This window comes from Schistocerca nitens, chromosome 6, assembly GCF_023898315.1.
Source record: "Schistocerca nitens isolate TAMUIC-IGC-003100 chromosome 6, iqSchNite1.1, whole genome shotgun sequence".
Taxonomy (NCBI): Eukaryota; Metazoa; Arthropoda; class Insecta; order Orthoptera; family Acrididae; genus Schistocerca; species Schistocerca nitens.
Genome location: NC_064619.1, coordinates 170096043 through 170109348, shown reverse-complemented (window position 1 = coordinate 170109348; position 13306 = coordinate 170096043). Strand labels below are relative to the sequence as shown.

The 13306-nt window shown below is 41.4% G+C and overlaps 1 protein-coding gene across 1 annotated transcript in view; it reads left to right on the top strand.

Moving 5' to 3' along the window:
• The window catches only part of LOC126263274 (uncharacterized), a 48535-nt gene extending 37281 nt beyond the window's left edge, over window positions 1–11254 (top strand). Inside the window, exon 5 of the mRNA XM_049960359.1 lies at window positions 10637–11254. Coding sequence (XP_049816316.1) covers window positions 10637–10877 — 241 coding nt within the window. The 3' untranslated portion in view covers window positions 10878–11254. The remainder of the gene's footprint in view (window positions 1–10636) is intronic.
• The last annotated feature ends 2052 nt before the right edge of the window (window positions 11255–13306 follow it).

Below are 13306 nucleotides of genomic sequence, written 5' to 3'. Positions count from 1 at the left end.
TTTAACACATGCATGTGTATAGTACAGTTACCAAATGATGATTACATGTTTAAGCAAGTGAGTGATGCAGAGATGTTAGTGCAGTGATTGCGGTATATGGATTTTTTACATAGGTGTTTCTCCTGTCGATATCAGATGCAGACAGAAGATTTTTGGAATGGTGAGATACATAAAGCATGCCAGAAAGATATATTGTAATCTTGATGGTTACATTATACTGTATAAAAATGCGGGGTGGAAATTTAATAGACTAGATGTCCTTTAAGTTCCAACAATAATTTGCTTTAATGAAAAGGCAGCTGGTTAGAAATGTATAAAGATTCACAGTATAATTTGATTAGCACGCTGTATGCCTCTGAAATAGATTACTGATTTATAAGTAAAACTGCAAAGTTTGAAATTTTGCTGATTTTGTGCAAATTCTTAATTAGTGGCCCAACTGAATAATGAAGAGTGTTATCTGGTCAGAAAAATTATATCAGTAATAGCATAATATCAATTCCTGGACTTTGACAAGTACAATGGCTATAGTGGCAAAAATAATTTTGGGTGTGGCAGATCTTTAGGCCTGTTATTAAGATCTTTAAGGTTTTTGGAAAACTGAAACATGGAACTAGGAAGAATGAAATCAGAACATTCTAACAAATTGTGACAGTACTCTTAAAATTACTTATTAGCTCACTCCAATTTTACCATTACACACTCTAGTAACAATTTCTCTTAATTAATATGGTTCCAAACAAAAAGAAATACTTCGTTATAACCAATTGACTGTAGATGATCACATGGGTAATAAAATTTTTATGAAACATTGTATGAACAATGCTTTGGCATTTTTAGGTAAAACACTGCTGGTACACTAGTATGTATAAATAATATGATTCCTGATGAAGCAACCGTTGGTTGCAAAAGCTAGAATTTTGTGTGTATGTTTGTGTTTGTTTGTGTGTCTGTCGACCTGCCAGCACTTTCATTTGGTAAGTCACATCATCTTTGTTTTTAGATATAGTATGTACAGGGCTATTACAAATGATTGAAGCGATTTCATAAATTCACTGTAGCTCCATTCATTGACATATGGTCACGACACACTACAGATACGTAGAAAAACTCATAAAGTTTTGTTCGGCTGAAGCCGCACTTCAAGTTTCTGCGGCCAGAGCGCTCAAGAGCGCAGTGAGACAAAATGGCGACAGGAGCCGAGAAAGCGTATGTCGTGCTTGAAATGCACTCACATCAGTCAGTCATAACAGTGCAACGAGACTACAGGACAAAGTTCAACAAAGATCCACCAACTGCTAACTCCATTCGGCGATGGTATGCGCAGTTTAAAGCTTCTGAATGCCTCTGTAAGGGGAAATCAACAGGTCGGCCCACAGTGAGCGAAGACACGGTTGAAAGCGTGTGGGCAAGTTTCACACGTAGCCCGCAGAAGTCGATGAATAAAGCAAGCAGGGAGCTAAACGTACCACAGCCGACGGTTTGGAAAATCTTACGGAAAAGGCTAAAGCAGAAGCCTTACCGTTTACAATTGCTACAAGCCCTGACACCCGATGACAAAGTCAAATGCTTTGAATTTTCGGCGCGGTTGCAACAGCTCATGGAAGAGGATGCGTTCAGTGCGAAACTTGTTTTCAGTGATGAAGCAACATTTTTTCTTAATGGTGAAGTGAACAGACACAATGTGCGAATCTGGGTGGTAGAGAATCCTCACGCATTCGTGCAGCAAATTTGCAATTCGCCAAAAGTTAACATGTTTTGTGCAATCTCACGGTTTAAAGTTTACGGCCCCTTTTTCTTCTGCAAAAAAAACGTTACAGGACACGTGTATCTGGACATGCTGGAAAATTGGCTCATGCCACAACTGGAGACTGACAGTGCCGACTTCATCTTTCAACAGGATGGTGCTCCACCGCACTTCCATCATGATGTTCGGCATTTCTTAAACAGGAGATTGGAAAACCGATGGATCGGTCGTGGTGGAGATCATGATCAGCAATTCATGTCATGGCCTCCACGCTCTCCCGACTTAACCCCATGCGATTTCTTTCTGTGGGGTTATGTGAAAGATTCAGTGTTTAAACCTCCTCTACCAAGAAACGTGCCAGAACTGCGAGCTCGCATCAACGATGCTTTCGAACTCATTGATGGGGACATGCTGCGCGGAGTGTGGGAGGAACTTGATTATCGGCTTGATGTCTGCCGAATCACTAAAGGGGCACATATCGAACATTTGTGAATGCCTAAAAAAACTTTTTGAGTTTTTGTATGTGTGTGCAAAGCATTGTGAAAATATCTCAAATAATAAAGTTATTGTAGAGCTGTGAAATCGCTTCAATCATTTGTAATAACCCTGTATAAATAGTTTCAGATAAACGATAAGGAAAGCAATAGTTACTTAAGAGAAGTAGAATAATAGCAGGTAGAGTAATGTCATTTACTGCTTCAGGCATACCTATTTTCTGTTGAAGAAATAGGTTGATGAATAGCAAAAGAAACTAATATGGTGTTAAATTGCGGAAGGGAAAATTGAGAAATCCCTAAAATCCTGTCACAAGGACAGTTATGGCAAGGAGAAGTTTCGAGGGAAGCCTCATTAACTTTGAAGTATAACTCAATAAATTACACATGATGAGGCAAACCTTGTGTGTATAACAGCAGACACCAAAGATATTCTTATCAGCATCTTCATATTCCACTAACTTCAAATAGTGTTGTATCTCCTAGCTTCCTACAAAAAAAAAAAAAAAAAAAAAAAGATGAAATGATCGTATGGCATTGTTGGTCGGGAGGCCCCATTCGAGGGAGTTTGGCTGCCGTATTGCAAGTCCTTTTTAGTTCACACCACTTCGGTGACTTGCGAGTCGATGATGATGATGAAAATGATGATGGACACACAACACCCAGTCCCCTGCCAGGAATTGAACCTGGGCCCCCTGCATGGTAGGTAGTAACGCTATGGAGGCGGACGCTTCCTACACATCTTCACAAACATAAAAACAATGTTCCAAATATCCAAAGAACATTCGCTTCTGATCTATGTTTATGTAATATTCAAACCAGATTACATTTCAATAAATCAAAACTTGAAATGAAACCAAAGCTTTATGCTCTTTTAAGTAGCATAGCTTCCTGCGCACTTATCCTAGCAATAATTTTCAATGCAACAGAGTCCGTAGCTGTGATGAGTTTTTTTAAGGATTTCTTGAAGCCCTCAGCTGCCATTCCCTTTATTTCCTGTACAATTTCGGCCTCAGGCCACTTTCAAGTATTTCATGGATGATTTTTTAGTAGCAGATTATGTCATATTCGTCGTTGCTCCTATAACGTCATGTTATGCTCATAAAATAAATCCAAGCAGTGCTCGAAAGTAATGTGCTCCTAAATAGTGTGAACACCTTGGATTTATTTTATGGGCATAACATGATGTCATAGGAGCAACAATGTATATGACATAATCTGCTACTAAAAGATCATCAATAAAATACTTGAAAATGGCCTAAGTCTGAAACTGTACAATCATACAGGAAATAAAGATAATGGCAGCTGAAGGCTTCAAGAAATCTTTCAAAAAGTATCCTAGCAATATTCTAATACCACTAAAGCCACTGAGGCTAATTAATAATTATTTTCAAGAGAGAGTAATGTGTTCAGAAATGTAACTTTATTTTGCATGTAGCTAAACACAGGAACAATACCAAAGCAAAGATATATAAAAGAAGATAGCATAGCGCTAGAACAAAACCAAAGAATAAACACATTGTAAATAACATTCTTCACAGAATAAACGCCAAAGTCCACTGTGTGATTTTGTTGTCACCTGGCGGTTCCTAAACAGCCCCCCTTTGTAGAGCGAAGCTCCTGGCACATAACGATACTCATATTTTATAATTCTGCCCACCCTGAAGCACTTCTCTGAGAACAGTGGGTCTTCCGGTGTGGTTTCCTGCTTCTGGCTTGGCGTGCTGCTCTCTGCGGGCAACACCTCTTCATCATATTGTGTAGGGAGCAGTTCTTCACTGGTTCTTGATTTTCTTCATCAGCTGGTGACCACATGTGTGCCGGTTTAACTCTCTCAATGGAAACAGTTTGTCGCTTCCCGTCATGATTTATCTGCACCGTATGTTCATCTCTCACGAGTACTTTATACGGCCCAGTATACGGCGGCTGAAGAGGTGTTTGTACAGTGTCTGTCCTCAGCCACACATAAGGGCAATCGCTAAGCTGCCTGTGAACGAATGGTGTGTTGGTGCAATGTCGAGAACCAGGTGTCAGTCGTAGCTGTGCCATGTGGTTGCGGACTTGTGGTAAGACGTAAGGCATGTCACCCACTGTTGCTTCCGTCGGTTCAACAAAAAATTCTGCCAGCAACCAGTTCAGCCATGGATGCACATAGGTCTGATTTGCGGGCAGTTCGGAGACGTAGCAGCACCACTGGCAATGCTGAAGTCCAGCTGTCCTTATGGCGCATCAATGCTGTCTTTAATGTCCTGTGCCACCGCTCAACCAAGCTGTTGCTCGCTGGGTGATACGTGGTGGTGCGGTGATGGCAGAATCTACAGAGCCTGGCTACTTGTTGAAACAAAGTGGATTCAAATTGTCGTCCTTGATCAGTTGTCACATATAGTGGACATCCAAAACGGGAGATCCGAGAAGCCAAAAATACTCGAGCTACCATCTCTGCTGAAATGTGGAGAAGCTTCCGCCCATCTCGTATACCAGTCCACTGATGTCAACAAATACTTGTAGCCTTCCTAAGGTGGTAGAGGGCCCACAATGTCTAAATGAACATGGGAGAACCTATTTGTTACCAGGGGGAAATCTCCAACTGCTTTATGTACATGCCGTCCAATCTTGTTCCTTTGGCACAGCATGCATGTTGTTGCCCAACGGCGGCAAGCCTTCCTTATACTCGACCAGACAAAATGTTCTGTGAGTAGTTTGATAGTTGCTCTGCTACCCAGATGACTGAGTCCATGTATGCTGTCGAAAACCTCTTTCCGTGGTTGCCTTGGGATGAAAGGCCCGGGTTTTTTCGTAGCTATGTCACACCATATCTTCATATTCGCGCCCGCTGGCTGGACTAATTTTAACTGAAGTCCAGTTGTTACATCCTGTAAGTAATGTTGGAGTTGTGCGTCATTAGCTTGTGTTGCGGCTAATTTATTGTAGTCTGTGGTTTGTGAAATAAACAAGACCCGTGACAGGAAATCGGTGGCCATGTTTTCAGCTCATTTGATGAGGTTGATATCTGTAGTAAGTTGACCGATGTATTCTAAGTGGCAAAATTGACATGAAGAACAGTTATCCTGCAACTTACTGAATGCAAAGGTTATTGGTTTATGGTCAGTGTATACAGTAAATGCTCTTGCCTCTACATATGGGTGAAAGTACCGGGTAGCTTCGTATACCGCTAATAGTTCTCTGTCGGCTTTCCTTTGTGTGTCTGTAAGTTTTCATAAGAAAAAACCCAAAGGCTGCCATTTGTCATTTACTTTCTGGTGCAGTGCAGCTCGCAAAGCATCTTGGCTGCCATCGACTACTAATGATAGAGGTGCTTTTGGTACCGCATGAGTAATGAGTACTGCTTTTCGTAAGTCTGCCTATAAGTGTTGAAATGCTCTCTCCATGTCCATGTTCCATTGCAACGGTCATTTGCCATTTGCATTTTTACCTGTGAGAGTGTCTGTCAAGGGTGCTTGTACTAGTGGAGCTCGCACCAAATGCTGTCTATAGAAATCTACCACGCATGAAAATGTTCTGAGTTGATGGTAAGTCTCGGGGTGGTTCACGTTGTCGATTACTGCTACCTTGTCCTCTCGCGGGCGTATGCCCTCCACCGAAACTTCATATCCTAGAAATGTCATTTGCCGTTTTCGCAGTTCGCATTTTGCTTTGTTGACTATTATTCTGTACTGTTTTATGCAGGTGAACTATGTGGACAGTTGCTTCTCGTGTGCTTTTGCCATTGTTGATGACATTAATGTCATCAAGATATGCGAAGCATCCTTTCAACCCACGCAACACTTCATCAATAAATCGTTACCATGTTTTAGCTGCATTCTTTAACCCAAAAGGCATTTGGACATATTCGAATAAAACCAAAGGTGTTGTAACTGCTGTTTTCAGTAAGTCTTCCTCTGCAACCGGTATTTGGTGATAAGCTTTTTTACAATCAATAGTGCTAAGGATCATTGCCCCAGCTAACTGATTTGTGAAATTGTGAATATTAGGCACTGGGTAATGATCTGGTATAGGACATGCATTTAACTTCATGTAATCGTCACATGGTCTCCACGACCCATCTTTTTTCTTTACCAAATGTATGGGTGACACCCATGGGCTGTCCGATCTATGTATAATACCTGATGCCAGTAATGCCTCGAATTCTGCTTTTGCTGCCACAAACTGATCGGGTGCTAACCTGCACAGTCATTGATGTATTGGCTGACCGGATGTGGTGCAAATGGGCCAGCCGAAGTGGCCGCACGGTTCTGGCGCTGCAGTCTGGAACCGCGAGACCGCTACGGTCGCAGGTTCGAATCCTGCCTCAGGCATGGATGTGTGTGGTGTCCTTAGGTTAGTTAGGTTTAACTAGTTCTAAGTTCTAGGGGACTAATGACCTCAGCAGTTGAGTCCCATAGTGCTCAGAGCCATTTGAACCATTTTTTTTGTGGTGCAAATGCAGTGTACAGTTTTGTGAGTCACTGCGGATTTTTCTGTGACTGTGTTATCATTTATGGCTTGTAACACCACATCACAGTTGTGCTTGCCAGTGCAGTAAGTGTCATGTACCGTGATGCCATCTACTGTCTCTTGATGTCATTTAATCTGTGCATTAGCAAGTTCTGTGGTAATGTACATGTCACAAAGAAAGTCTGCGTCCAATATCGCCTCTCACACCTCTTCCAGAATGAAGGTCCACTGACAGCTTTGTGAGAAACCTAAAGCAACTTCTATTTTATGTGTGCCATGAGCAACAATGGGCGACTTATTTTGCTGCGGTTAATTGCACCAATGGAGTGCCATCCATTCCTTGATAGTCAGTAAAGGGGAGCACACTCACATCGGATCCTGAGTCTATTAGGTAGCAACGGTTTGGCTTAACATTTCTGACATAAAGCCATTTGGAGGTGGTAAGAAGATTATTGACGTTACTCAACTGTCCATAGTTTTCATCGATCTCACCTCATTGTTGCATGCACTTTTCTGTACTACTGCAGCCTGTTGCACTTATTGCTGGTGGCCGCTCATGTTTGCGTATGCGCATGGCTGCAAACACTTTGTTGCTCTACCCGCGAAGCGTTGGTAGTATCAACATACACTTTCAACATATACTGGTACCAACATACACTTCTTCCCCATTAAAGATTGCCATGCAATCCATCTATGGATTGCCTATGGTCGCATGGACTTTTTCTGCTATCTCCAAGAGATTCTGCATGTTGTCTTTTTCATGAGTTACTAGTGCGGCTTTTACCATGCTTGATAATTGATCTAGCCAGATGTGTTTGAGCGTCGCATCTGACAATTCTTCTGCATTGACGATACCGTGCAAATGCTTCCAAAATTCCAACGGTGTCCTGTCACCTACAGCTTCTTCTTTAAGCACGTGCCATATGAATTGATTTAACAGTTTACACATTCTGGTGAGTGATAACATTTTTCAATGCTGTGTACTGTTGTTCTGCTGGAGGTCGGAGTATTACATCTTCTGCTGTGGTTGCTGCTCTAGCATCCAGCGCATTCACCATTATCATGAACTTTGTCTGCTCATCATGGATCTTTCTTTGGGCAAACGTGATCTCAATCGTTACAAACCATAGCTGCAGTTTGTCCAGCAGGAACTGCAGAGTTCGAATTTTTATGTGCTGCATGTTTTCTGTCAAGCTGTTAGTTTGTACAGCCGCACGCGTGTTTGATGTTGGAGTAATAGGCGTCTCCAACGGTAACTTCAGTGCTTCAAGTTGTTCGTGTATCTGTTCTTGAAAGTTCACCAGCTGCATCTCTTCATTCCTCCATGAACTTTCTGAAGTCACTGAATTATCTTGTTTGTACATCATACTTTTCTTTGTGTTCAGCCACTGAGGCTAATTAATAATTATTTTTGAGAGAGAGTAATGCTTTCAAGAATATAACTTTATTTTTGCATTTTGTTGAACACAGGAACGATACCAAAGCAAAGATATATATATATATAAAAAGATGGCATAGCACTAGAACAAAATCAAGGAATAAACACATCAGAAATAATATTCTTCACAGAATAAATGCCAAAGTCCACTGTGCGATTTTTTTGTGTCACCAGGCGGTTCCCACACCACCATTCAGCACATCTAGGCCATACTTTGCAGCTATATAACTGATCCAATGCAAATCTATCCATATATCTGTTTAAAATATCTTTACTTGATAATGAGAAGTCTTCTGAGGCACGGATTAATGGGTAACTTGACACTGGAAAGAACAATATACACTCCTGGAAATTGAAATACGAACACCGTGAATTCATTGTCCCAGGAAGGGGAAACTTTATTGACACATTCCTGGGGTCAGATACATCACATGATCACACTGACAGAACCACAGGCACATAGACACAGGCAACAGAGCATGCACAATGTCGGCACTAGTACAGTGTATATCCACCTTTCGCAGCAATGCAGGCTGCTATTCTCCCATGGAGACGATCGTAGAGATGCTGGATGTAGTCCTGTGGAACGGCTTGCCATGCCATTTCCACCTGGCGCCTCAGTTGGACCAGCGTTCGTGCTGGACGTGCAGACCGCGTGAGACGACGCTTCATCCAGTCCCAAACATGCTCAATGGGGGACAGATCCGGAGATCTTGCTGGCCAGGGTAGTTGACTTACACCTTCTAGAGCACGTTGGGTGGCACGGGATACATGCGGACGTGCATTGTCCTGTTGGAACAGCAAGTTCCCTTGCCGGTCTAGGAATGGTAGAACGATGGGTTCGATGACGGTTTGGATGTACCGTGCACTATTCAGTGTCCCCTCGACGATCACCAGTGGTGTACGGCCAGTGTAGGAGATCGCTCCCCACACCATGATGCTGGGTGTTGGCCCTGTGTGCCTCGGTCGTATGCAGTCCTGATTGTGGCGCTCACCTGCACGGCGCCAAACATGCATACGACCATCATTGGCACCAAGGCAGAAGCGACTCTCATCGCTGAAGACGACACGTCTCCATTCGTCCCTCCATTCACGCCTGTCGCGACACCACTGGAGGCGGGCTGCACGATGTTGGGGCGTGAGCGGAAGACGGCCTAACGGTGTGCGGGACCGTAGCCCAGCTTCATGGAGACGGTTGCGAATGGTCCTCGCCGATACCCCAGGAGCAACAGTGTCCCTAATTTGCTGGGAAGTGGCGGTGCGGTCCCCTACGGCACTGCGTAGGATCCTACGGTCTTGGCGTGCATCCGTGCGTCGCTGCGGTCCGGTCCCAGATCGACGGGCACGTGCACCTTCCGCCGACCACTGGCGACAACATCGATGTACTGTGGAGACCTCACGCCCCACGTGTTGAGCAATTCGGCGGTACGTCCACCCGGCCTCCCGCATGCCCACTATACGCCCTCGCTCAAAGTCCGTCAACTGCACATACGGTTCACGTCCACGCTGTCGCGGCATGCTACCAGTGTTAAAGACTGCGATGGAGCTCCGTATGCCATGGCAAACTGGCTGACACTGACGGGGGCAGTGCACAAATGCTGCGCAGCTAGCGCCATTCGACGGCCAACACCGCGGGTCCTGGTGTGTCCGCTGTGCCGCGCGTGTGATCATTGCTTGTACAGCCCTCTCACAGTGTCCGGAGCAAGTATGGTGGGTCTGACACACCGGTGTCAATGTGTTCTTTTTTCCATTTCCAGGAGTGTAGTTGTAGATCTTAGGAGCAGGAGCAAGAACTTGTGTGGCAGATTCTTGGGAGTGTTGTGTAAACTAGGTATGTGGAGATGAACGTATTAGCAGAAGGTAAGCAGGGGCAGAGGACAGCATTAAATCAGTCAAAAGAGTCATAATCTTAAACAAAAAATAATAATTTTGAAAAAAAAATTAAAAAATGAATTGTATGATTCTTTGTTACCGTGAAAAATTTCAATAAAAGTTGACATTCAAATTCATGGCTCTTCAGAACCCTGTTGATATAATTTGAGGTTTGCTCTGTCCTTAAACACATTGTCAGTGTAAAGCTTAATTTATTTATTCAGTCAAGTGCAAGGAGTGTGAGAATATTTGTGATGCTGATATAAACTGAGATCGTTTTGCTGTTTTTACTACATTTATTTCCCTTCCTTCTGGTAATAAATACACTGTTATTGTCAATAGTATCTTTCACATACCGCAATGAACTTAAAAAACCTTGCTACCCATACTTATGATTTCAACAATGATAGTGAAGCAAAAATTAATAATTGTTTAGTTTTGAAATGTGTTCTGTGCTTCTTACATTTCTCCTCCCTAAATGATGTTCAATCTTTCCTATATTAGATTATTGTGGCAATGTTTGATCTGAAATCTTAATATGAAAATTCCACACACTACTAAATAAACAAAATGTGAAGCTATAGATAAAGTTACCTGGTGTATGTATCAATGGTGTTTTTTTTCCTCCAGTGAGACCACTGAAGAAGACATCAATGAAGAAGCTTTAATTGCAGCAGTAAATGAATCAGCTGAAGAAAGTATTTCATTCCTGAGTAATCTTTTAGGAATTACATTGTCAGGATCAAACAAAACTCAAGAACAAAACACAACTGAAGTAGCAACAGAATCTTCAGAGAATCCAGAAAGCAAAAGAAGATCATTGCAGCAACATAAAAAGACATTCATAAAAAGTGCAAATGAGAAGTTGTGAAATCATTTGTCACAGCTTCATTGATTGTCAAGACTGCAAGAAAATGACTCTCTTGTTACTTCATAGTCATTAATTTATTTGTTACATTTCAGAATGTAGTGAACAAAAGCTAATTCCTAAAATTTGTTATATAAGTTATTTATATTTGTTATGTAGAAACACATTAGAGAAACTTTCATTTTTATGTGATTTACTGTATGATTTTAGCTTATGAGTAAAGTTAATTATATATAACTGATGTACAAACTACTGTCAAGGACAATTTTTATAACATGAAATTACTTATGTGCAGATATAAGAGTTTCTCAGGTCAGTGATAATTTAAGGTTGATCCAACATTAGTTGAATAATATCCCGTGCAAAAGTCATGAAAAGTTAAGTCACTGATGTTACGTGTATGACTGTTCCAATTTTTGTATGGTGTTGTATACTGCCAATAATAATCAATAATGAAACTTAAGATAATAAATTGTTCTCTATTGAACGTAACATTGTAATTCAATTCAAATAATTCTCAGTTTCTTGCATTTATTTCATTTTAAAATGTTGATGTATCTGAACTCTAGAACAATTTTTAATCAAAAACATGGAATGTGGTAGAATAATATGACCAACTGTTTTAAAAATACAGATACTGCAACTGATACAATATATCACTAATTTCAATGTTCAATTTAAAAAAATTGAACACCTTTCATTGTGCACATGCACCTAATGTATTGATGTTTTGATGATGATTCTGAGTGTGAATCAAAATAAATGACACATTTAAAGTGTGTTCCTAGTTTGTTTCAGAAGACAAAATCATAAAACAGAGAGTGACAAGTGGCTGCCAACTGTTGCATTGTTATGCTGAAAACTGCAGATTAGATCAAAAATAGTGAAAATTTGAGCATTACAATTTTATTTCATGCTGTATTTTATAGGTGCTAAATTTGTACTAGCACAGTCACAGATCATTCCAACTGTGAGTAGCATATGGACATTGTGGGTTAATATTTCAACTGGATGATTAAGTGAGGAAATAAACACAAAATTTTATGAGGATTTCCATGGATATGCTGCAGTAATAGGCTCCAGGTTTACATGAAGCCTCTTCTTTGCCACAAGAAGATGTTAAGACACTTATTTTGCCATACACATGAGTAACAGGGGAGGGAGGGGTGGGGGAGTATGTTAACTGAATGTCTGCCATATTAGGGAGGGCCCTAGTGGTTAATCAGAGGCCAACTTTTTTAGATTATCTTCAGTATCCAAGTAGGCAGTTTGGAAACAAATTATCACAACAAAAGACTCCCAAAGAAGTAAAAAATTTCAGGAAAGGTGTTCTATCAGACATTTATCTGAAGAATAAGTGGTTGTCCATTTGTATTTTCCCGATAAAGAAATAGTGTAGGAAAAGGAAGAAATGAGGATAGGGCTTATTATTTAACTGATGTGAGTTATTCTATAGTTTTAGCATGCACCAAAAGCTAAAGATGTGTAACTGATTTACAAAGTATTGGAAAGGACAGCTAGCGTAGTTTTTGTTCAGCACTATTGTAAAATAAAACAGACACCTTCCTCACAGAATTCCATCCACTTTTACTGTGCCAAACACCTAACCAACAAATTTTCAGCATTGTGCCAAACCCAGTTCAGTAATGTTTACTGCAACAGAGCAAGACGGTATTCCATCAGATTCTGGTCACATGAATTTGTAGCTGAGACATCAGTGTGAGTTCACTGTCGTGCTCCTCAAATCACTGTACCACAATTCTGGCCTTGTGACAGGGACAATTATCCAGCTGGAAGAAGCCTGTTGGGCAGACATCAAGCATAGAAGGATTGGAAATGAAGTTCAAGTACTCCACAGTTGTCTTGGTGCCTTTGGTTACTACCACAGGTGTCCAGGTGAATGTCCCCCATAGCATAACACTGTCCCCATCAACCTATGTATGTGGTGTGGTGCATGTTTTGACCAACTGTTAGCCCAGATGACAGTGTATTGGGACAAGACCATCGATCTGGAGTATCAAGAAATGTGATTCATCTGACCGAGCAATACATCTCTATTGTTTCATGGTCCAGTCTTGCCTTCTACAGTCTTAATTAACAATGTCATTAGATCAACATGGGAATACATAAAGGGTCATCTGCTGCATCCATGTCCACTGTCAGAGTGCTCCGAAACACTTGTGCCTGCACCAGCATTGCATTCTGTTCTCAGATCTGCCACAGATCATCATCTTTTCTGCTTTAGAAAGTAGGTAAGCATCTGACCTCCATATCCTAAGATAAAGCCTCAAACATCTTGTTAATGTACTCATGGTTTCATTGTCCATCAACCACTTTCCATAGATGCTGAAGACAGTAGCAAGCAAACAGCTGACCAGCTCTGCCATTTCAACATGTTCATTGCCACCATGCTTAGCAATCTGTCCTTTGTG